The 21,918-nt window shown below is 46.2% G+C and overlaps 1 protein-coding gene across 3 annotated transcripts; it reads left to right on the forward strand.

Moving 5' to 3' along the window:
* The first annotated feature begins 645 nt into the window (after window positions 1-645).
* On the forward strand, window positions 646-21,336 carry IMMT (inner membrane mitochondrial protein). Of its 3 annotated transcripts, none has more exons than XM_032685752.1 (15): window positions 646-764; window positions 5,990-6,066; window positions 6,172-6,361; window positions 6,825-6,945; window positions 9,570-9,650; window positions 10,695-10,796; window positions 11,349-11,485; window positions 12,468-12,571; window positions 14,434-14,569; window positions 15,140-15,269; window positions 16,972-16,986; window positions 18,044-18,267; window positions 19,571-19,702; window positions 19,924-20,053; window positions 20,382-21,336. In XM_032685752.1, exons 1-15 carry the CDS (start codon window positions 720-722, stop codon window positions 21,005-21,007), a joined length of 2,250 nt encoding a protein of 749 aa, XP_032541643.1. In that variant the 5' UTR covers window positions 646-719; the 3' UTR covers window positions 21,008-21,336. The 3 variants fall into 3 exon arrangements, with proteins under 3 accessions (XP_032541643.1, XP_032541644.1, XP_032541645.1); XM_032685753.1 differs by having other exon boundaries at window positions 671-764; window positions 9,573-9,650; XM_032685754.1 differs by lacking the exon at window positions 9,570-9,650 and having other exon boundaries at window positions 671-764.
* The last annotated feature ends 582 nt before the right edge of the window (window positions 21,337-21,918 follow it).

The raw sequence follows: 21,918 nt of genomic DNA on the forward strand, positions 1-21,918 counted from the left end.
TTCTAAAATGTCTCGTCCACTAAAAAGTGGATTTAGCGTATTATTTCTGAACGTCACTGATGTATTCTGTTTGGTTTTGGTTTTTTTTTTTCCGTTCAGAAATCTGGCTGGGCCCGCTGGAGGATGTGACGGAAATGGCTCCTGAGGGCTCTGAGGGACAGGTGCGATCTCTGAAAGATTACACCTGTAAATTGTGAATAAATGCTGTAAAATGCACTGCGGTACATCTGTGTTACGTTCAGGTTTGGCTTTTTTTTTTTCTTTTTCTTTTTTTGGAAAGTTTCTTTTTTTCTGTTACAACGCAGAAAATAAAGCCATCTGGACGCAATCCTGTGCAATGTGCTCTGGGATGACCCTGCGATGACCCTGCGCGAGCAGGGAGGTGGGGCCAGGTGACCCACTGTGGTCCCTTTCCAAGCTGACTCATCCTGTGGTTCTGCGATTTTTATTTTTTATTTTTATTTCACTCTGTCCCTCACGGGGACAGTCGCGGGACCGCCCGAATCCGGCGCGCGCGCCGCCCCACCCCACTTCGCGCGACGGCGTCTCGCGACCCCTTCCTCGCGCTCCGATTGGCGGCGCGCGGCCGTCACGCGGGACCGCTCGCGCAGGCGCGGTGCGCCCTGAGGGGCGGGGCAGGGAGGGGGGGCGGAGGCGGCGCCGGCAGGACCCGCGCACGGCGCCTTCCCCGTGGGCCGCGCCGGCCGCCGCTCCGAGCCATGCTGCGGGCCTGCCGCCGGGCGGGGCTCGCCGTGGCCAAGCAGGTGAGCGTCGGCGGCGGGAACCCCGCGAGCTGCCTCCCGCTGTCACCGTTGAGGCCGCGCCGGGCCTGCGGAGCGGGGTTGGGGTGGGGTGGGAGTGTGGGGGGGTCCTGTGACCGCGGCGCGCCGCGCGCTGAATGACTCGGCACGCGCGTGCCGCGATAGGCTGCGCGGCTTTTGACTGGCGGGCGCGACAGCCAATGGGCGGGGGGGGCGGGGGTTGGTGGGTGGGGCGGACTGCGAGTCCCGGCGTGCCGTGCGGCGCCCGGGCCGTTCCGTACAGCGCTGCCCCGCCGCGGTGCGCGCCGGGACTCGTAGTCTGCGACGGGGGCTGCGGGGCGCGCCGCGGTGCACGCCGGGGGCTGTAGTCCCGCCGCCATGGCCGCGCCGGGCCCGCCGCCCCGCTCCGCCGGGCCGGACTAGGGTAGCGCCGGGGCCCGCGGACAGGGCCTCGGGGGCGGCGGAGGCTCGGCGGGGCCGCGCACGGAGCCCTGGCTCCGCGGGGCGGGGTGGCGGGCGCGCTCCTCCGCGGGGAAGGACGTGACCTTGCGTTCCCTGGTGCGGCCTCCCGCCCGCGCACGGCGGCACCGCAGGGTCGGGGCCGGCTCGGGAGTTCCGGTGCCCGGGGCGGAGAATGAGTAATTCGAGCGCTCGGGTGTGAGGGCATCCTTCTGAGCTCACGGTGGGACACCGGGAGGGCACAGCACGCCGGGGGGAAAGTGCCCGTGGGACCCGTGCGTTGTGTCCCGGACCTTTGCCTCTCCTTATCAGCAGAGATAAGGATGGTGATGTGCTGCAGAGGCCTTTTTAAGGCAGTCGGCCAACTTTAGGAAGCCACGGGGGTCTGTGGCGAGGGTGACTCCTCTACCAAGGCCACAACTTTTGTTTCAGCTGTCTTCGTGACTAATAAAAAGTGAGCTGATCAGATCATTTTTATACCCTGCTCTCCATCTCATATTCTTTAGCCTCTATTCACGCCGTTCAGCAAAGGAGAAGCTGTGCATACTCCCCTCCAGCACTGCAGCTGCCTTTCCTCTGCTGCTCCATAAGGCTGGAGAGTCCTCGGGCCAGGTCACCTGATGCCCACTGGAATAAGGCTCCGGATTTGCCAGGCTGTGGAAAGTTTTAGCTGGGAGTTGAGAAGACAGAAACCAGGCTTTGGCAGATGTTTATCACTTGGGGCTATTTGCATGTGCTCAGCCTTTAACAGGATCCGGAACAGCCAGGGTGGTGCTTTGTGGCTGGAAGTGGGTCATCAGGCTATGAGTGAGTGGTGGAAGAATCACAGAATGGTTTGGCTTGGAAGGGACATTAAAGATCATCTTGTTCCACCCCCTTGTCATGGGCAGGGACATCTTCCACTATCCCAGGTTGCTCCAAACCCTGTCCAACCTGGCCTTGGACACTTCCAGAGATGGGGCAGCCACAGGTTTTCTGGGCAACCTGTGCCAGGGCCTCACCACCCTCACAGGGAAGAATTTCTTCCAGAGAACTGTGCAAACACAGAGATGCCACAGCACTCCATGAACTTTGTTATCTATACCTTTATTGATTGTTTCCTTACTTAAAAAACCCCAACTTTTCCTTTATCCCTACTCATATTTCCTGATGAGATTGAGTACAACGGAGGTCTAGTTTGGACAGCGAAAGTGGACATGCAGTGACATAATTTTTATACATTTTTGCTTATTTTTATTCATGTTGAAGGGAAGTTTTGTTCCAGACTGTAGCACATGCACGTGGAGACTGTTTCAGGTCGTGCGGACTTTCTGCAACTAAAACTTGTTTCTTTTTGGTAGCAAAAAGAGAGAAAAACTGCAAATGAGAAACCAGTGTTTAATTATAGTGCTTGTGTTGCAAGAGGTGAAGAGCTGGGGACTCTAATCGAGAAGGGCTTGCCTGATCTGAGATGGTAATAGGTAGATTTTTCACAGAAGTGAAAACTCCTGCCGTGGAAATAAGACCCTCTGGCTGTTGACATTTCTGTTATATAGAAGCTGACAGTGAGGCAGGTCTACCTGTCTTTTGGGATGTTCAGATACTTTTTTACAAGTTAAAAAACCCAGTTGTCTCAGGAGAGCTGGACCTGGTCAGGACTTTGGGGTAACAGGTCCCTGATGATGCTCGGTGTCTTGAGCAGCCTGAGAGAGCAGGGAAGCAGAGTGTGGCTGGATGGGAGTAGCAAAGCAGCTGCTGCTCCCCAGAGCCAGAACAGCATGAGGGTATAAGTATGAAAAATCCCAGTAGAGAACTCATGGTGGAGAGTGGGAAAACTTTTAACCTTCTCTCTTACTGTGAGCTCTGTGTGTCAAGGATCACTAAGCTTGTTAACAAGTAAATTAAAGTTGTGGCTTTGAGAAAAGTTGTTCTTCATACCTTGATTTCCTAAATGTTTGATGCAAATGTGCAGTGCTGCAGAGGGAGTCTTCTCTTATTTGAAGTATTTTTGTAGTTCTCTTTGAAAGGAAACAGGGCTTTCAGTAAAAGTGTGTGATATATAGCAGAAGTCTTGAATGATGGGAATCAGAGTTCTGTGGTCAGATGTCCTTGCTACACCTCACCTCTGTCATAACAAAAACAAACTTCCTCTGAAGTTTCTGGTTTGGTGATTAAATAGTAGATAATGAGTGTAAAATATTGAGCATTTCAGAAGTTGGGTGAAACAAATACAATGTAGAACTGCTGGAGGAGGAAGGAATAGAAACAGCTGCCCCTGCAGTGCCCTTGATGTGGGGATCTGTGCTGTCTGTGCTTCCTCATCCAAAGGGTTTTCTCCGTCTTCTGCATGACAGCAAATGGTTTATTTCTGCCTTTTACACAGCATAGCAAAGCATGTGTGGTGTATTTCTTCCAAATCCTTTGAGGCATTATTACTAAATAAATAACAGTGTTCTAAAAAATTACAAACTCCTGGGAATTATGCAAAGGGGAGATCAGAAACTACCTGCAAGTTTCCGAGTTATGGTGACACAGCAAATAAAACCAATATTATTATGATGGCCAAAAGGGAACAAGGCTTCTTTAAAAAAAGTTATTTTTAAAAAATCAGGGATTTTTTGAGGCAGTAGGCTACTTGGGTGTATTTGGATGTGAGGGAAGACAATCAAACTTGTGTTTCTCTTCATAAAACTGATACCTACAGACTTTTGGTTGTTGTTGCACTGGCCAGCTGTGGCAATTTGTTGCAAAATCTTGAAAGAAAGTTGGTGGGGGCTTGTTTTGGGTTTAGTTGTCACTCCTGTTGCTACACGTGTGAGAGTCCAATGCCATACATTGAGGGCCTGTGTTTTAGTTCCTCTCCTCTTGACAAAAAACAAATAAAAATGAGGATTTGTCTAATCCTAGAACAGCTCGGCTTGGAAGGGACCTCGAAAGGTCATCTGGTCCAAAGAGCATCTGGACTAAAATCAATAATCCCACTGAAAAAACCCTCCTGGTGTACAAAGTGTAAATGCTGAGCTACGAGAAGCAAATGTTCTCCTGGCTCCCTGAGCACAGCCCGGTCCCAGGAGCAGGAACAGATGTGTTTACTGAGGGTGTAGAACTAAGTGTTGTTTACCATCACTCGGTGTGAGTAGGGGTTTAGCCAACATGGACATGGCTGAGCTGGCCCAGGCACCAGAGTTATGGCTGTGGGAGCCTCCAGGATCACCAAGAAGGCAGGTCCAGCCTGAGCAGGGAGGTGGGAGTGACAGTGGTGCAGGGTGGGATAACCTCCAGAAAGCCTGGTCAGGAGCTTGGGAGTGATGGCTTTTATCCAGGTGAGCACTAGGCAAAATAGGGTAATCCCAAAGTGTTGGAAGGGACTGGAAATTCAGTCTGAACTGATCAATAGAAAATCACTTTATTTTTCCCTTCTCATTTCACTGGGTTGAGCTTTATGCATGATGCTGAAATACTCATGGTGAAATAGGGACGTACTGAGAGTCAGCAGCGTGTTCAGCAGTTGATAACAAAATTATTTACAGGGCTTTTCTTGGTGAAATTCCCCTTGAAAGTACCAGTGACGCCTCAGTAAATGCTTCTGGGGCAATCAAGTCAGATAATCAAAAACATTACAGAAGTTATTTATGATTTTGTCACCTGTTTTATCCATCACAAACCAGAAAACCAACCATGGAGTACAGAGGAGACTCCTGAAGGTCTCGGGATAAGAGGAGCACATTTCCTCTTGCTGTACACGTGCTTCTGCTAGTAATTAAAAATGTTTTGGCTGCCTTTCTGGAAAGAGTAAGAATTCAGTGTTCCTGCCCCTTCCTGTCTACACTTTTGGACAAGGATGGGACCTAAACCACAAAGTTGTGCCTGTTGTTGCCATGTGCAAAAGAAAATAGAGAAACTTGGCTTCTGGGGTTATGTTGTAGTGAAGGATCTCCCATTTTTTTCTTTTTTTAAAGAGAAAATTCCCAGTTGGGCGAAATATCTCAACTGTGGGAAAAATTCTTTCTGTGCCTTGTACTTTGATTTTTCATGAATCTTGTATTTCTCTGTTAGTAATTCCCATGTGGGGAAAAAAACCTCTGAGGGGGACAGCTTGTTTCCTTCTGAAGGCTTAGAGTAGCTTAACCAGTCCTTCTAGTAAATCCTAATTTCCAGTTAAAATACAAAGATAAAAATCTTGGATAATGTGGTTTTTGTAAAGTAGAATTTAATGAAATATCACTCTTCATATACTAATTTAATTTCTGTTATAATCTGATGCCTATCTGGAAAGTGTGCGCGTTGTTAATTCTTTTAAAGGAGAAGTCTTGGTGTGGAAGCTCAGGGAGAATTGCTTGTGTGTCTTCAGAATTAAAAATAGTTTAAATAAGTGTCAAATATAGGTTTTAATATTTTTAAGTATCTAAACAGCTGCTGTTGTCTCCTGCACTGCTCACACTGAGCTGTTCTAGTGCAAAAGGTTGTTAAAGAGAATCTGAACTAACTGGGGGCAGGGAGCATAAATAAGCAAAATAAATGCAGAAATAAGCTGGAGTAGGATTTTTTTTTCCCATATCATTTTCCAAAATGCCTAATTACTTCTTAAAAAGCCCTCTCCCTGGAAGCTGCACATGAGGAAGCTCTCCTCTCTGTTTAGGGAAGAGAGTCCAGCGTTGCTGTTCTGGCACCAGTCGTGCTTTCCTTCAGACACGTGTGGTGATGGGGCAAATCAGTCCAATGCTGCTGTTGAGGTGGAGAGACGTTTGAATGTGCTCACTGCTAACTCTTGCCTCCTCCACCCCTTGCAGAATAACCAGTGTGTGAGGGTGTCCCTCCGTCCATCACGGCTGTGCCGCGGATATGCCACCCACTCGGGAGAGTCCGGGTACGTTCCAGGGCTTGGAGGGTGGGACTGGTGGCGACTCACAGGCTGTTTGATGTTTGCCATGTAATACAGTGGACATGGCTTTGACTCCTCTTCCCTCCTCAGTGTGTCTGCAGGCAAAGTCATTGGTGCAGGTGTCCTGTTTGTGGGTGGAGGAATAGGTGGAACCGTCCTGTATGCCAGCTATGACAGACAATTCCGGGAGAGCGTGGAGAAGGCCATTCCCTACTCTGACAAACTCTTCGAGATGGCTCTTGGCCCTGCACCTTCCAGCACACCGATGCCAAAGAAACCAGTGAGTGTTTCCCATTCACCCCCACCCGTTCATTTTTCTGGTTTTTAGAGAGGGTGTCTGCTCTTAGGTTTCAAATTCTGATTAATTTTGGTGTGTGCTAAGAATTTAAAAAATATAAGAATCTTTCAGATTTCTGAAATTAAGAAGGTTTAAGAATTGTGAACTGAGGCACTACTTTGTGCTGCATAAGTGGTGCTAGTGCATTTCCCCAAATCATCTCGTGATTGTGGTCTGTGGGTTGTGAAACTGTTATTTTTATTTACAGTAAAATAACGTAGTAAAATCCCAACTGAATAGCTGCTCTGCTTACACCCAGAAATAAACTGGGGAGAGACAGAGCCAGGTGATGGGCTGGGATTTAACTATTTTACTAGAGGTTTAGTGTAGTTAGTGGTGTTGCAAGATTAGAAAACTCTTATTAGTTTGGAAAATTGATGATATTTCTTATTTTTTATTTTTCAAGATACAGCAAGGTCCCCTGAAGATCTCATCTGTAGCAGAAGTAATGAAAGAGTCTAAACAGCCTGCTCCCAAATCCCCAATAAGCAAACCAGAAGCTGCTGCTCCTTCAGAGGAAAAAGAAGGTAAATTTACAGAATGTCATGTGCAGGGAAGCAAATGACCTAATGATCTCCTGTATCATATATGCTAGAGTAGATTAAAATAGTCCTTTGAATGGTTGAAGATAAACGTTATTATTTCTTAGAATTAATGTTGTTTTCTCTTCGAGCCATAAAATTTGCCTAAAATAGCTTTAGCTCTTTTTTTTCCCTATTTTTTTTAGGAAATGTATTTACCATATAGAATATTTGAAATCTAAGATAAACACTGAGTAACCTGCATAGTTTAGATATGAGACTCAGCAGGAAGAGAACTTTGGCTGCTGGACTCTGAGGCTGTTTGCCCTCTCTTCTTGCAAGCACAAGAAACTTAATTTTGGATAATTGCTGAGCTGCTGTAGAGCCAGATCAGGTGGAAGTGGTTTAGAGAGGAGCAGTTGCCATGTCTTTTTACGTTTACCTCTCATGGCTGTGTGTGTGTGTAACTAATATCTTGTTGCCGTTTGTCCAGGAAATCCTCTTTTTCTGGAAATAACAACATCAGTGTCCAATTAATGTGTTTCTACAGAGGAAAACAATTAAATCTTACAACCCTGATTCTACGTTATAGAACATATCATAGAATCACGGAATGGTGTGGGTTGGAATGGAACCTTAAAGATCATCCAGTTCCATGGGCAGAGACACCTTCCACTAGACCAGGTTGCTCAAAGCTCCATCCAGCCTGGCCTTGAACACTTCCAGGGCAGAATCCCTTCCCTGGGCTTGCTGCCCACCCTGCTGGGGATGCAGCCAAGCACATGGGGGGTGTCTGGGCTGCAAGTACACATTGCTGGGTCGTGTTGAGCTTCTTGTCCACCAACACCCCCAAGTCCTTCTCCCCAGGGCTGCTCTCCACCCAGCCTGGATTTGTGCTTGGGATTGCCCTGACCCAGGTGCAGGACCTTGCACTTGGCCTTGTGGAACTTCCATGAAGTTCACATGCACCCACCCCTCAAGCCTGTCCTGGTCCCTCTGGATGCCATTCCCTTTCTCCAGTGTATTGACCACATCACACAGCTCAGTGTCATCCCCAGACTTGCTGATGGTGCATCAATCCCACTGTCCATGTCACTGACACAGATGCTAAACAGCACCAATCCCAACACTGACCCCTGAGGGACACCACCCTTCACTGGTGTCCACTCGGACATTGAGCCATTGACCACAACTCTGAGAGCAGCCATCCAGGCAATTCCTTATCCACCAGTGGTCCATCCATCAAGTCCGTCTCTCTCCAGTTTGGAGACAAGGATGTTGTGCAGGACAGTGTCACAAGCTTTGCACCAGTCCAGGTAGATGGTGGCAGCTGCTCTTCCTCGTCCACCAACACCGTAACCTTGTCTTAGAAGGTCACCAGATTTGTCAGGCACAGTTTGCCCCTGGTGAAGCCATCAGTCTGTCATCAGTCACTTCCTTATTTTCCATCTACCATATAGCATGGTTTCCAAGAGAATCTGCCCTATGATCTTGCTTACTTATGTTTTTAAAAATTGGAGTTATATTTCCCCTTTTCCAGTCAGTGGGAACTTCACGAGGCTGCCATGACTTCTCAAATATGATAGGTAGTGGCTTAGCCACTTCCCTCAGGACCCACAGAGGAATCTTATCAGGAGCCATGGATTTCTGTATTTGTGCACCTTCAGGTTCCTTAAATGGTCTCAGATGGTGTGACTGGAGCACTTGACAGTGAACACTGAGGCAAAAAGTTATTGAGTACTCAGCCTTCTCCATATCCCAGATAATTAAATCTCCTGTTTCCTTCTGGAGAGGGCCCAGATCTTCCCTGAGTTTGGAGGAGGTGATCCTTGAATATCAACGAGCTTCCTTGGCCTCCTCTTCTATCCAGGGCTTTATCCTGTGGTACTCTACCAAGCAGATCCCTGAAGAACCCAAGGTCTGCTCTCCTGAAGTCCAGGGCACTGAGTTTACTGTGCACCCTCCTCACTGTCCTGAGGATCTGGAACTCCACCATTTCATGGTCCCTGCAGCCAAGGCTGTTCTTGAGTTTCACATTCCCCACCAGCCCCTCCCAGCTGGTGAGAACAAGGTCCAGCATAGCACCTCTCCTCATTGGCTCCCCTATTGCATGGAGAAGGAAGTTGTCACGAATGCATCCCAGGAACCTGGATTGTTTATGCCCTACTGTGCTGCCCGTCCAGTAGATATCAGTGGTTGAAATTCCTCATAAGGACCAGAGCTTGTGAACATGGGGCTGCTTCTCTTTGTCTCTGGAGAGCCCCTTCCACATGGCCTTCCTGCTTGGGTGGCCTGTGGCAGACCCTCACTGTAGTGTCCTCTGTAATCCTGACCCTCAAGCTCTCAGCCAGCTCCTCATCCATCCCCAGGCAGAGCTCCACGAACTCCCATCTGGTCACTGACATAGAGGGTGATCCCCCTCCTCATCTTCCCTGCCTGTCCTTGCTAAAGAGCCTCATCCTTCCATTCCATCACTCCAGTCATGGGAGCCATCCCACCATGTCCCCTGGCAGCTTTGGTGTAAAGCCCTCTTCACCAGCGTGGCAGGCCCTGGACCTCCCCCTGTGTGACAGATGGAGCCGTGAGCCCCTCCTGTACTAACTGGTTTGTTCTGTAACTGTATTTGACAGCAGGCAAGGCTGCAGCACAGATCATCTCTGCAACAGGTGTGGCCATGTCGGTGCCAGCTCCGGGGATACAGACTGAAGAAGGTGAAAAAGATCATATGAATGCAATGAAGGAAACCCAAATCCAAATTTCAAGTGCACAAATTCTTGCTTCTGTGTTGGTATTTGTCAGTGTTTAAAGGTGTGAGTCTCTGTGGCTTTTGCAGAAGAAAATTTCCTTCATCATAGATTTTTAACGTAGTAAGAAGCTGAGATTGATGCCTGGGGCAGGTGTAGGTGTGAGCATCAGAGGGAATCCTGCCTTTATACTGAACTGAATTTGTCCAGTCCAGTTTGCCTCTGCTCTTGGGGGCTCTCTGATTGCTGTTCAGAAAAGTGTCTCTGCCCAGGGCCAGGTGAAGAAACAGCATTTATTGTTAAACTCAGCAAGAGACACTGGCTTCCAGATGATGGTCTCTTTTAGATGAGATTATATGATACTGACTGCTTCCTGTATGAACACATTTCATAAAAAGTAGGCCAAGGGTAAGTAAGTACATGCTGCAGAGTAGCATCAGCATTGCTCAGAGGTGACCTGGTGGGTTTTGCAACGTGGGCTCCCTCCTCAGTTTAGATGCAACTTGCTGTTGGTCTTGAGAGCATTAGTTAAGCCAGTGCTTGCTCTTAGAGGCATTTTAAGGAGCCATAGGCAAGGGAATAGAGGATAGTTGTGATTCACCATTGTGAGTCACCACAGCCCTCTCATTAATCCTTTGTTGTTTTGGTTGGGTTCTCTAAGCATGCCAAAGGGAAACTGGAAAATAAAAAAGAATGGAGATTGACTTAAACTTGGCTCCATAGCTGTTTCCCACTTCTTGCTTTGCCTTTTACTTCTGAATCTTGTGTAATTTTGTGACTAGGCAACATAAAATCTCCAGGTGCATGTGAGGTGTCCATCTTTGATTTTCAGATGTGAGGCTGACCTTTGTAATTAAAAGATTCTTGAGGTAGTTTCAGAAGTCAGATCTACGAAGCAACACTGACTATAAAAATCAGCTTTGATAAGAAAGTTATTTCCCTGCAAGTAATCTGTATAATAATTTGGACTAAACAGTTTAAACAGTTTAACTCCTTTTTACTTCTGAATAGGCAAAGAACATGAAGGTTCCCACGCTATAAAGGAACGGTCACCAGAAGAAGTTGCAGCCCGTCTTGCCCAGCAAGACAAAGAGGAGCAAGAGAAGATAAAAGGTGAGTCCTTACTCTCAGTGTCCCTGTTTGTGTTCTGTGGGGCAGAAGAACTGCGGGACTGCATTGGCTTTAGAGTTCCAAGCTGCTTCCACACCCCTTTGTTGTTGTCCCCTGTTGAAGGGGCAGAGTGAGTGGTGTTGGAAGCTTCTTCCACCCACTCAGAAGTAACTGAGAGTTGAAGAATAATAGAAAATCTGAGGTTGGAATGGACCAACCAATTGAATGGTTCAAGGAAGATAGGAAAATTTACTTGTTTTCTCTAAAGAACCCATTAGAAGAAGTGAACGTGGGATATACCTGCACGCCCCTGCAAAATCATGGGAAAGGTCTCCCACTGAGTAGAGTATTGCTTTTAGTGCAGACTTGCATCTTAATACTTCTGCTCTAAATGAGGAGCATATTTTGTGACCTTCTGTAGGCTGCTGTGCAATTCCATACTGACCAGCTCTTCTGGGTCATAGAAAACAATGAAAAGAGATACAGTAACATGTCATTCTACTAATTATAAAGTTCTTTTCTTTATTGTCTAATTGACTTTATTATTTTTTCCAGCCCTTGCAGCAACTTTAGAAGGAGCCCTAAACACAACTGCCCGTGTAACCCTTCAGGCTATCACTGCTCAGGAGTCAGCTGTGCAAGCAGTGAATGCTCATTCCCAGATCCTGAAGGAGGCCATGGATAATTCTGAGGTAAACGGGACAAATGGGGACGATTTTTTCTTTTTTATTGCGTTCAGCAAACTTTAATCTCACAATTAAACTTGGAAGCTTTTCTTGTAAGGTCCTTCCATTTATCACAGTTTTAACTAATCTTTCCTCTTGTGAAATATGGTGTAGTCAAATAATACAGGGGTTTTGACTGTTTTTGGTTTTTTTTCCTGAACTCCTTTATTTCATTTTTGCAGGAAGAAAAGTTCAAGTTAATACATTAATAGTTTTCACATTGTATTTTAATTAATTATATTTTAATTCCCAAGACCTTTTTTTTTTACCTAGTTTAGGGTATCACACTGTCCACCCCAATAATTCCATTGAACTTATTCCCTTTGCCAAAATCTTCTTGCTTGATTGTTAATTTCTTGCCTGGAAATGGGATGGGGATGTACAAGTGATACCTTTTGTGGTCCTGATGTGCTCACACTGGGGTTTGTCTGGAACTACTGCTGCTCATTCAGTTCTGGAGCAGAGGATATAGATATAATTCAGTTGTTGATCAATTAGGGACATGTGGGCAACTAACCAAGCACCCGAGACTTAATCTAGTAGTTAGTAAAATAACCGTCTTAAGAGTTCACTTTTAATTATTAATTATTAAGCTTGCTTGAAAAATAAAGCAACTTCAAAGTATTATGGTACTTTAATACATGTAGAGATTTCCCCCCAGAATTGTTGTGCACCATACAGTGATCCTCATGTGAGCTCTTCTGCGTGGACAAAGGTTCTGTGGCTCTGGAAAAAAAAACATTAAGAATCAAACAAGACCAAAACAAAACATGGGAAGAGAAACATGACTTGTAAAGCTTCCAGCTGTGCTGTTGAAAAACACGAGAACGTTGCTCAGTTTAAGTGAATTGTTCAGCAACACATGAATCTCTGCAGCGTTTCATTTTTTCAGTATCTCTGACTCAGTGGTTGTAATGACCCTAGTGAGGAATCTGTGCTTTCTTCTTAGGAGGCTGGGGAGAAAAAATCCTCCCAGTGGCGCACGCTGGAGGACGCGCTGAAGGACCGGAGGAGAGCGGTGGACGAAGCTGCTGATGCCCTGCTGAAAGCCAAGTGAGTTGCTTGGTTTAAGTCTTGGAGTAATAAGTCAATATTGCTCATGTGAGGGCTGGCAAACACCAGAGGAGTTTCTACAAAGTGAGGACTCACCTGTGTTCGTACCGAACTGGCGGGTTTGTGCCAAACCAAAAAATAGTTTTATACGCTAATGAGTATTTTAATTTCACGTATGTAAATCTTGGGTGCCCGTGCATGTGGTCCTCACTGTACCAAAGAGTCTGAAACAGTCCTGCTCTTCTTTTAAAGAACTTGTTTATCTTCTTAGTACTTCTACATAGTTTTGGTAAGTTCAAGTTAGATTAAAAAAAACAATCCACAGTCCTTTTAATATTGGTTCATTTTGCCAATATGAAACCTATTGTAAGAGAAGGCTCTGGGGAGACCTTTGAGCACCTTCCAGCACCACAAGGGGCTACAAGAGAGCTTGGAGAGGGACTTTGGACAAGTGCATGGAGAGATAGGACAAGGGCAATGGCTTCAAACTGACAGAGGGCAGGGTTAGCTGGGATATTGGGAAGAAATTCTTTACTGTGAGGGTGGTGAGAGAAGGTTGCCCAGAGAAGCTGTGGCAGCCCCGTCCCTGAAAGTGTTGAAGGTCAGCTTGGATGGTGCTTGCAGCAACCTGGGATAGTGGAAGATGTCCCTGCCCCTTGCAGGGATTTGGAACTGGGTGATCTTTAAGGTCCCTTCCAACCGAAACCCTTCTGTAATGACTCCACAGCTGCACTCCCTGTGTATTGAGTCAGTAACATCACCAGCTTCTTTTAGTTGTAACGAAAAATTAAACCTTCCAGCATCCCTTGGCAGTTCCATTTGCCCACAGGTTTGCTTTTAAGGTTAGATTTTTACTAAGTACCTGTCAAAGAAAAACTTAAATTCTGAAAGGGAGCTCTGCTCGTGCCCAGGCTCTGTATGAACCACACTGATGTACATTGAGGGTGCGGGGTCATTGCAGCAGAAAAAAGCTGACAGACAGCATCTCCAAGATGCTCTTGTAATGAGGTTAGAAATAAATCTGGAAACCCTTTGATGCTTCTGAGGCTGTGAGGGTAACATCATCCTTGAAGTTGCATGGTTGCTATTACATTATAAACTTCTCTTATCTTTGAAGTTGCTGTGCTAACTAAAATTAGTGGGAGGTGTAACTGAGGTTCCACTTAGTAAAACAAAGCTAATGCAAACCCCACATGCACCACCTTTCATTCTCTATTGCTCTACTAGATATCTTCACTTTTATTTATTTTCTTAATTTATTTATTTTCTTAATGTATTTATTTTAAAGCCTGTTCCTTATTCCAGTGAGATCACTGGAAACCTCCATTGGTTTGAATGGATTTGGAAAAGGAGCACTTTTTCCTTTATTTCCAGTTGTGTTGGAGGAAAGCAGTTCTTTCCTAATTACAAACCCCCATAATCTGTCTTTGCAGAGCCCAATAAATTTTCTCTCATCCTCATTAATCTCCACCAGTCACCATGTCCAAAACACTTCTGCAAGCGTAAGCCATCTATATTAAAAATGTTTCTTTGCTGGAAATGTCTACTGTCTGATTCTAACTTAGTTTTACTAATCCTAACTCCTTTCAGTGAACTTTCATCCTCCCTTCAGATAAATCTTAAATACTAATTCCAGTATAAATAATTCTCATTTTACATGGCATAGCCACAGTGGCATCTTTAGGTTTCAGGATGTGGAAAAAAAAATAATCTTTAATCACAGCATCTTAGAGCTGATAGATGGGAAGCAGCAGTAGAGTTACTCGGTATTTCTTCCTGTAAATACCAACAGCATAAAGTAAATTTTCTTTGGGGTGATAAGCCCTGCATGTGTTACATTCAGCAGCTGCTTCTCTTTCCAGAGAGGAGTTAGAGACGATGAAAGGTGTCATTGAGAAGGCAAAGAAGTCTCAGCTTGCAGGAGCCAAACCTCACATTGTTGCTGCAGAAGAAAATCTCCATCATATGATCACTGACCTGGACAATGTGGTGAAAAAGGTAAAATTTCCTCACAGTGTTTGCAATTGCCATTAGTGTAGGGAATCCTTGGCAGCTTGCACAGAGCCCCCATTCCCAAATCCTCTGCAGGAGGTGAAATATTTATAAAGTGTAAATTGGTCCTTTTGTAGCTGTACTCAGCCTCTGAGCTGGTTGTATTGCCAGTGATCAGACACCTCTCTTTGTGAGAACTTGAACTCTGTCCTGAAAGAGCCTCCAGGCAGCTTGATTGGTATCAGTCCTTTCTGGTGGAGACTTATAATTCTTTCAATTTGATTCCAAGAGGAATTTAGCGTGAGGTTAGGGAGGAGTTGCAACAATGTATGCTAATGACTTGGGGAGTAAATCACTTTGCAGTTCAAAAGACTGGGAAAGAAATATAAAGGTGGAATTTATCTCCCTTTGCAGGACAGCACAGGGTGGGGTTTTGTGCTTCCCCAAGTGAGTTTGCTTTGGTTGGGCTGGAGGGTAACAATATCTGCCACTAACCCAGGGCCTGTTTTTAAATTATGTGTGTCTTCAATTTCAGTACTTGCCTTGAAAAATAAACTGGTGTCATTTTTGTTACAGGTTCAGGCAGCACAATCTGAGGCCAAGATAGTAGCTCAGTACCATGAGCTGGTGGCTAAAGCCAGAGAGGAGTTCCAGAGGGAGCTTGACAGCATCACCCCCGATGTGAAGCCTGGCTGGAAGGGCATGAGTAAGTCTCCCACTGTGGGGTTACATCCTGCTTGTTGCACTTTGGTTTGTAGTGCTTCTGTAACTGCAGCCACCCAATGTCCAGCATCCTAATTTCCACATTGGTTGGTTGGTTTGAAGTGAAAATTAGTTCAGAATTGAAGTTATGAAGAGGATTAGTTCTGGGAACTGCCTGTGCTGTATTGGAAGTGTCACAAACTGTAGCTCTTGTATGATAAATATCATATGGTTTTATGAACATCTCTTCCCTCCCCTGGTACTCCAGGAAGGGAGCCAGGTCACTGCAGATTTGAGTCAAATCTTTTACTCACTGATAAGTCTGGCTGACTCTGTGATTATAGGTATTGTAAAACACCATTATTACAGAGTGATAAAGAACTCCCTGAGTTTCTCTACATCATCACTGAAACCGAGAGATTTCATTGCTCATACCCTGCCTGCCCCAGGACATGTTATTTCTGAATTAAACTGACACTGTGACTTACCTGTAACAACAGCCAGTGCTGCACAAAGCAGTGAACAGGCATCTTCACAGTCAGCTCACCCACAGGAATCCCTCTGCCCACAGGTTCCCTTACTCACCTTAAATGCTTTAATTTTAAAGACAGAGTTGCAGAAGGTGGAGTGTGTGTGTTCACCATTACTGTGGATGAGCTACTGCAAGAACCCATGTGTGGTATATCCTTGGAGGAATTACTGCCTGTGGTATTTAAAAACTAATTCCCTGAAAAAAACGAAAGAAAACAACCCCCCCCTTCTCAGATACTTCCATTTAACATAAATGCACTAAGTAATCTCAGACTTTTCTAACCTCAGCTGTCATGGCTTTATTTATGAGTTACAGGGGTTTTTAATAGAAGTGATAACTGCCATTTGAAAAAAAAATGTGGTGTTAATATTGCCTAAATGTTTTTTCTTTAAGTATGCAATGAAGAATTAAACACTCTTTCTTAATGCTAGTTTATGCCTTAGAAAAGTGGACCTTAGCCCCCAGATCATTTTTCTGGCTAAATGAACACACCAGGTCTCTGGAATGGTCAGTTTTCTTTTAAAAAACAGCCAACCACACACCCAGTATATGTGGGGAAAACATTTTAAATTAACAAATCGTTTGTGGAGTTTGCTTTTGGGATGTTAGTTTTGAAGAAAACAACTTATTTACACACCCTAGAGGTGGAGCTGCCTTTCCTTGCAAAGGATAAAGGGAGAACATCTTGGGTTTTGTGATCACTGCCCTTCTGTGGGAGGAAAGGGAAGCTCCTGGTGGCTTCCATGTGCTCCACTTCTTACTGGTGTGACCTGCTGATGCACATGGGACTGACTTGTTAGGGTGTCTGGCTCTCCCTGCCACTTGGGAATTTGTTTTTTTACCATCTGCTTCTGTTTGTAAGAACCTAGAAACGTCAGACTGAAATTTCCAGTGTCCTGTAGTACTTTCCTACTTCGGACTTGTGTCCTTGCTTTGGCTGAACTTAAAATATCCATCTGTGGGTTTCCGAGGGTGATTTTAGTGTTTGGGGTATCTTGGGCTACATCAGAGACTTTTATACTTGACATCCTGTTCTTCCTGAATTCCTGAAGTCTTGGGCTCATGTTTAAGTCACTGTAGATAAGCTCTTAGTTTTCTGTTTTACTTTTGCATGACTGCCTTGCTGTAGTGAACGTGCATTAACTTTTCCAACCTCTCTCCTTTTCTGTTGCAGAGATAACTGACTTAGGTGAGTTACTGTCACTTGTTCTTGTCCTGTAAATGCCATCTCTTCTCTTTGTCCCATTCATGTTTATGTGGTGCATGACTCTAAATTACAGGCAGTATCAACAAAGGGCTGAAACGTGGCATTCCTAGAACATTTCTGCACATTTGGCACAATTAAACCACAAACTCTGTTCTGTTTTAAGTGTTAAGTCCAACAGCTGAGCTTAGTGCTGCTGGTCACTTGCCCACTGGACACAAGCACTGCTGCTCCCAGTCCTCCCTGTGCCAGTCCTTTTCCCAGCACCCAGCAGCAGGATAACTGAAGCACTGTGGAATTTCACTTGCTCTAGACCCTGCAGGAATGCTTTCCCAAGTAGTCCTGGTTTTCCATACAGGCAATTTAGCTGGCAGCCAGTGCAAAATGAGCCTCAGCATTTTACAGAGCCCTTTCAGGTCACCAAATGCTGCAAGCATATCTTGGGCCCTCCTGTCCCAGCAGGAAAAGAGTGAATACTTAGCAGATACAATGTGGCTGTGATTCCTCCTGCTCTTTGAGCAGCCAAATCTGAAAGGTACAAACTCAGGGGTAAGAAATCTGAGGAGATAATTGAGCCTGTCTCACACTGCAGTCTCACACTGACTGCAGTGTTTTCAGGCACCCACTTCTATGAGCTTGTACCCGCTGGAGGTATCAGTGCTCAGGGTTTTACATCCCCTGCTGCTCTCTCTGCTGGCACAGGGGAAAATACGTGGTGGTGTAAAGACCAAGAAATGGACAGAGTTGTCATCAGTCCCCTCTAATCGAGTTTAACATGGATATGGGAGTGTAAATAGCTGGGAATAATTTGGAAGAAAGTAAGGTAATTCCTCTCCCAGAATGAAAGCACTTCCCTGTAGGTGTGGTTCAGAAAGTGGTCTCGGGTGGGCATTGGCACCGGGCAAGGGCTTGAAGCGCTCAGAAGGTTTTCCTAGAACAAGCTCACTGGTCACAACCCCAGGGAGCCTCAGAGCACTTGGGTGGTGGGAGGCGGGTGAGCCCCGTGGCAGCAGATTCCCTGACTCCCTGTGCTTCCCTTCAGCTGGGCAGTTGTCCCCGGACGACCTGAACTCCCTGATCGCACACGCCCACCGGCGCATCGACCAGCTGAACAGGGAGCTGGCGGAGCAGCGTGTGAGGGAGCAGCAGCACATCGAGACAGCCCTGGAGAAGCAGAAACTTGAAGACAAAAAAGCATTTGAGGCAGCTGTGGCCAAAGCGCTGGAGCGTCACAAAAGCGAGATCGAGCTAGAACAGGAGAAGAAGGTAAAGTGGCCTGACACACCTGGTTGAATCTATGGCTCAAAAAAGAGGTAGCAAAGGGAGGGGAAGTGCACAGAGGAGCAGCTGGGGTGTTCTGAGTGGTGGGAGACTTCAGATGAGTGACCCCCCAGGCTAAGCATGGAGAGGAGGTGTTGAGCAAGGAAACTTCTGCAAAGTTAGAATGGTAAAATCACACAGTGAAACAGGGAATGACTGTCATGTTACTTGTCTGCTGTTGGAGATAGGATCACTGGGTCAGAATAAATCACAGAATGGTTTGGGTTGGAAGGGACCTTAAGAATCATCTTGTTCCAACCCCCTGCCATGGGCAGGGGCACCTTCCACTAGACCAGGTTGCTCCAAGTGCCATCCAGACCTGGTCTTTAAGACTCCCAGGGATGGGGCATCCACAGCTTCTCTGGGCAGCCTGTGCCAGGGCCTCACCATCCTCACAGTAAAGAACTTCAGTGTTGCATCTGACCCAGTATGGCCACCATGGGGCTATCAGTCCCTCCGTCCTGCCTCCAGGAGGTGTCTCCATGTTCTTCCGCTCTTTATTTGATTTCTTTCCAAAGGATTGTGGAACCTCAGAATTTTAATACTGCTTTGGATGTGAGGCAATTGCAACTTAAAAATGTAGGAATTTGGGCATTGGAGGTTTTATCTTTTGAGATCCCATGTTGCAGGCTGACACTTTTGCCAAATACTCCTGTTTTTGAAAATGGGGTTAAACACTGGCCCTTACTTGAAAAATTTGCATTCACATGAGGGAAACTAAGGATTTCACCTGTAGCCTGTCATTGTAAAGACTGCAGTACTTTACAGATTAGAGAAAAGAGCTCTACTGATTTAGAGCTCTTTTAAAAAGTTGATTGAACTGTCATCTCTGTATTTAATGAAAGGTTGGAAATGAAACAATCCTTTAAAAAAAGCCAAAAACCAACAGAAAAAACTATTCAACTAGATAAACCTATACCACCTCTCTTCTGCAGTCTCAAGTGGCTGTGTAGGGAAAAGGTAACGTGTTTTGTTTGGAAGCTGGTTTATAAACACCCAAGTGTTTCATTTGACAAGTTACTGTATTTTTTACATACGGTTGTGATAGCTGCACTAAGGGCCTCCTGTGAAGCTATTCCTTAACAGCTTTAGGGAAAAGTTCAACTATAAAACTGGACCTCAGCAGCTTTTTAGGATGAAACATGGGCCTTGTCAATGCCACTGCTGTAAATGTACCCTCAGCAATCCCTGGTGCAATCACGGTGTGGGACAAGCAGGGCTGTCCTAACATCATCTCGTGTGTGTCCAGATCGAGGAGGTGCGGGAGGTGATGGAGAGTGAGATGCGGACCCAGCTCCGGCGCCAGGCTGCTGCCCACACCGACCACCTCCGGGACGTGCTGAAGATCCAGGAGCAGGATCTGAAGGTGGAATTTGAGCAGGTAAGGGAGAAGAGTCCACAGAGGAATTAAAGGGATAAGCGCAGTAACTGTTAAATTCACCTCAGTAAGGTTTCTCACTGGTTTCTCACTGGTATATTGTATTTTCTGTAGGCGTTATCCCTAGCAAGAACAACAGATTTAAAGAAACATGTCTTAAAAGTAAGATAAATATAATTAACCCTCTGTTTCTGGTCTGATACATGTATCTCCCTCTGTTTCAGAACCTAACGGAGAAGCTCAGTGAGCAGGAGATGCAGTTCAGACGCCTTACTCAGGAACAGCTCGACAACTTCACCTTGGACATAAACACTGCCTACGCCAGGCTGAAGGGAATTGAGCAAGCAGTCGAGAGTGAGCACTGAAATCCCAGTTTTTTAAAGACTTGATCCCCAAAGGCCCATTACCCAAACCTGGGTGTTTAAACCCAGGCATGTAGCTCACGGGCCCAGGTTTGCCACACTGCTGAGCACCCAGCAAAAACCAGATGAGTGAATCTAAAGGGGTTCTCCCAAAACCTGTTGTTTTGTTCTGGTTCTGAATTGTGGGGCAGACTTGCTTTAGAGCAGGTGCTGAGGGGGTGGCTGCTTTGGAAAGCAGAGTATGGAGAGGAATAGCTTTTGCTGCTTGTGCTCAAAACCACGTGCCCCAACTGAGAGTCCCTTCTTGGCTCACCTTGCAGGTCACGCAGTAGCAGAGGAGGCAGCCAGGAAGGCCCACCAGCTGTGGCTCTCCGTGGAAGCGCTCAAATACTGCATGAGAACAGCCACAGGGGACAGTCCCACGGAGCCCCTGGGCAGTGCAGTGAAGGCCATCCAAGCCAGCTGCTCCGACAACGCCTTCACGGAAGCCTTAACAGCGGCGCTCCCCGAGGAGTCCCTGACGCGGGGGGTGTACAGCGAGGAGGCCCTCAGAGCACGGTTCCACACAGTCCAAAAACTGGCAAAGCGAGTGGCCATGATCGATGAGACGAGGAACAGCCTCTATCAGTACTTCCTGTCCTACCTGCAGTCGCTGCTGCTGTTCCACCCCCAGCAGCAGAAGCCGCCGGCCGAGCTCAGCCCCGACGACCTCGACACGTTTAAGTTACTGTCTTACGCCTCCTATTGCATCGAACACGGAGACCTGGAGCTGGCGGCCAAGTTTGTCAACCAGCTGAGAGGGGAGTCCAGGAGGGTGGCAACCGACTGGCTGAACGAGGCACGGATGACCCTGGAAACCAAACAGATTGTGGATATCTTGACAGCTTATGCCAGTGCTGTGGGGTTGGGAACAACTCAAGTGCAGAGTCAAGAGCCAGGATTGTAGCTTTGGAGGCAGCTCAGCAATTCTGTGCAGGAAAGAAATCCCATGAGCTCCCGAGGGTTCAGGCCGAGCTGTTGGCAGGGGCTGGAAGTGTAAAATCAAAGCACGGGTACTGTCTTGTTTCCTTGCACTGTATTTAACTTCACCATCTGTTGTATTTTTATTGGGTTTGAGTTGTCATGACAACCAACTTCAGGAAGCTTCCCTACAATTTGTGTAAGAATTAATGTTTCCCCATCTTACCAAGTGGGCTTGTGATCCAACCAAAATAATGTTTGTAACCTGCCATTAATCATTTGCCACTTTGTCAGCTGAATAAAACAAGACTTCAACCACTTGCTGCTGCTGTTTAGTCTCCTGCTTAAACATAAACTACAGCTGGAGCAGTACAAGCTCAGCCTTTTTCCATGACCAGAAGAGTTAAAACTTCGGTTTACTCCTTTCAGGAGCAAGAATTCACTGATGTGATTCATCAATTTGTACAGCTTTAACAAAAAAAAAAAATTAAAAAAACCCCCATGTTCGAGGACAGGATCCATAGACAGAAGCTGGAGTCAGAGCACATACTGTGGTGAATTTCTACCCCGGAATGTTTCCTGTCAGACCTGCTGTGATGTAGTTTTAGAACACCAGCTATTTCTACCAGGAAGCCAGACTTGGTTCAACCATGAGAGTTCAGATAAAAACCAAGCTCCTTCCTTCCTTCTCTTACTTTTCCCCTAATTCTTACCATCAGTGAAGAGAGATTGATCAATTTAGAACTTGCTGAAATGAGGAACTGGAGCTTTGTCTACTTGTTCCCAGTTTTAAATTGTTGGTAGGATAAAGCACAAAGCATTATCACCACCCTTGGAAACCCTTTCTCTTGACTCTACACCTGCAGCATCATCCCCATGAAGGTTTTATATTTCACA

Source organism: Chiroxiphia lanceolata, chromosome 4, assembly GCF_009829145.1.
Source record: "Chiroxiphia lanceolata isolate bChiLan1 chromosome 4, bChiLan1.pri, whole genome shotgun sequence".
NCBI classification, from domain to species: Eukaryota; Metazoa; Chordata; class Aves; order Passeriformes; family Pipridae; genus Chiroxiphia; species Chiroxiphia lanceolata.

Excerpts from the sequence above, each read along its gene's own strand:
- IMMT (XM_032685752.1), top strand. The coding sequence starts at position 720 with ATGCTGCGGGCCTGCCGCCGGGCGGGGCTCGCCGTGGCCAAGCAG. Across the intron at positions 10,797-11,348 it reads GGAGCAAGAGAAGATAAAAG|CCCTTGCAGCAACTTTAGAA; the intron begins GTGAGTCCTTAC and ends TATTTTTTCCAG. Across the intron at positions 18,268-19,570 it reads AGCTAGAACAGGAGAAGAAG|ATCGAGGAGGTGCGGGAGGT; the intron begins GTAAAGTGGCCT and ends GTGTGTGTCCAG.